General features: G+C 58.1%; 1 protein-coding gene across 1 annotated transcript; it reads right to left on the bottom strand.

The window, feature by feature from the left end:
* Positions 1–594: 594 nt before the first annotated feature.
* LOC123090471 (glycine-rich cell wall structural protein 1.8) lies at positions 595–1918 on the bottom strand. Its single transcript, XM_044511766.1, has one exon. The coding sequence runs from the start codon at positions 1825–1827 to the stop codon at positions 784–786; it is 1044 nt and encodes a 347-aa protein (XP_044367701.1). The 5' UTR covers positions 1828–1918; the 3' UTR covers positions 595–783.
* Between the last annotated feature and the right edge of the window lie 331 nt (positions 1919–2249).

Here is a 2249-nt window from a genome sequence, read left to right as displayed (position 1 = left end):
CAGATGACATCGAAGAGAAGACGAAGGAGTTTGATCATGTTTTTTATGAGGATGAGAAGAGAGATATGAACTAGGAGGCACATGAGTTGGCTAAAGCTTCGATGTGGCTGCTTAACCCACCTGCCTTTTCTTTGTACGGAACACTCTGTTGCGATTGAATGAAAGAGAACTATACACTCCTAAAATAACATACTGCATCCGTCTCATAATATAAAAACAAATTTTAGAGTAGAGTTAAAAAAAACGTTTTTGGGGAGTAGTATTTGTCTGTCGGCTTCCACCACAAGTAAGTCTCACCTGTCACTCTCCAACTTGCTGCCATGGAATCCAAGCAAGAAACAAACAAGGAGACTTGTGGTGGAAGCCGCCATTGCAAGTTGCACGAAGAATGTCCGTAGCTAATACTCTGCTCTGTCCGAAAATATTTGTCATCAAAATAAATAAAAGGGGATGTATCTAGATGTATTTTAGTTCTAAATACATCCTTCTTATTTATTTTGATGACAATGTTTTCCGACGGAGGGAGTACAAGAACAAATGCATTCAACCCGATTGTCATCCACATGCATGATGCATGGATGGAGATTAGCAAGATTTATGCAATGAACAATCTTAATTTCATCTTAATGATGGTACGCACAGACAGCACAAGAAAATAACCTCTCTTCTTCTCAACTCTCCGGTCCGATGGATCACCCTCACCCTCGACATCATACACGCGCAGAAAACATAAAGAAAGATTCATTCATGCATGGCCACCGGAACGACGGACCCATGGTTGGTCTAGTAGTCGTCGTCGCCGCCGTAGTCGTCGTACCCACCGCCGCCGCCGCGGTACATGTCCTCCTCCACGCGCTCCGTCACGTGGTCCTCGATCTTGTGCTCCACGTAGCTCGCCCCGCCCGCCAGCGCCAGCCCGCCCAGCACGCCCGCCGCCGCGCCCACCGCCAGCCCGCCCGCCATCCCCATCCCCTTCTTCTTCGTCTTCCCGCCGCTCTGGTCCAGGCCCACCCCCGTCGTGCCACCGTACCCCGCCGCCTGACCCGGCTGCGCCGCGCCGTAAGCAGAAGCAGAGGAGCCGTACGCGCCCGCTCCCTGAGTCGGCGGTGCGGCGCCGTATGCCGGCTGAACAGAGGAGCCGTAGGCGCCTGCTCCCTGAGCCGGGGGCGCGGCGCCGTAGGGAGGTGGAGCGGAGCCGTACGGTGCTGCGGCCTGGGGAGGCGGCGCGGTGGAGCCGTAGCCCGGGTACCCCGACGGAGGCGCCGCGGCCGCGTACGCTCCGTAGCCTCCGGCCCCCGCCGCGGCGCCGTACGCGCCGGCTCCGGCACCATACCCACCACCGTAGGCATCGCGGGAGGAGCCGTACCCCGCGGGCGCCGGGTAGCCGCCAGGGACGTTGGAGTCGTAGTACCTGGCCGGCTCCTTGACGGCGACGCGGACGTCAAGCTTCCCCTGGGGCCTCCCGGAGGGGCGCTTCAGCCTCAGGTTCCTGGACGCCTTGCCCCCGACGCCGGCGTCGTCGACGACGTCGCGGAGAGGGAGCCGGGCCGAGCCGACGAGCGGCTTGACGCCCTCGGCGGCGTTGGCGTGGACGACGTCGATGTAGAGCACGGCGTCCTCCAGGCGGCTGGCGGGCGGGAGCGGGACGAGCACCTTCTCGTCCCAGGCGGGGTTGTCGCCGTTGTCGAGGTCGACGCGGGTGGAGCAGCGCGCGCCGGCGTCGATCCAGAGCACGGCGTAGGGCTTGAGGTCGCCGTTGCGCCAGTTGACGTTCTTGAGGTCGCGGGCGGAGCCGACGGTGATCTCCACCTCGTACCGCGAGCCCATCTTGTGGCGCTGGTGGTGGTGGTGTTGTCCGGCGGCGATGTGATGAGGTGAGGTTGGAGTGGGAGTGGGAGGACGGGTTGAGGAAGCCGGTGGGCATAAATAGCCGCCAGGAGCGCGTGCGCGGGGCGGCTCGGGCTGGGGGCGCGTGCACTGGGGATGGTGCGGCGCAGCCCGTAATGTTTGACTGCAAAGCGGGCCCGGCGTCTCTGGTTAGGTATAGGATATGAACTATTCAATGCATTTTCTAGGTGTGCATGCATGCATGCGGTTGGGTCAACGGTCATATTTTCTTTGTATTTTTCTTTGGTAGGATGTGTACATTGTCATGACAATATTGGCATATCCTATCTCTATCTCTATCTATCTTTGGACTATCTAGAAAAATTATTATTACTTAGCATCGAAGGGATTGCTAAAGATTT

Source organism: Triticum aestivum, chromosome 4B (assembly GCF_018294505.1).
Source record: "Triticum aestivum cultivar Chinese Spring chromosome 4B, IWGSC CS RefSeq v2.1, whole genome shotgun sequence".
NCBI lineage: Eukaryota > Viridiplantae > Streptophyta > Magnoliopsida > Poales > Poaceae > Triticum > Triticum aestivum.
The sequence above is the reverse complement of the archived record's forward strand: the minus strand, read 5'-3'. Positions and strand labels throughout refer to the sequence as shown.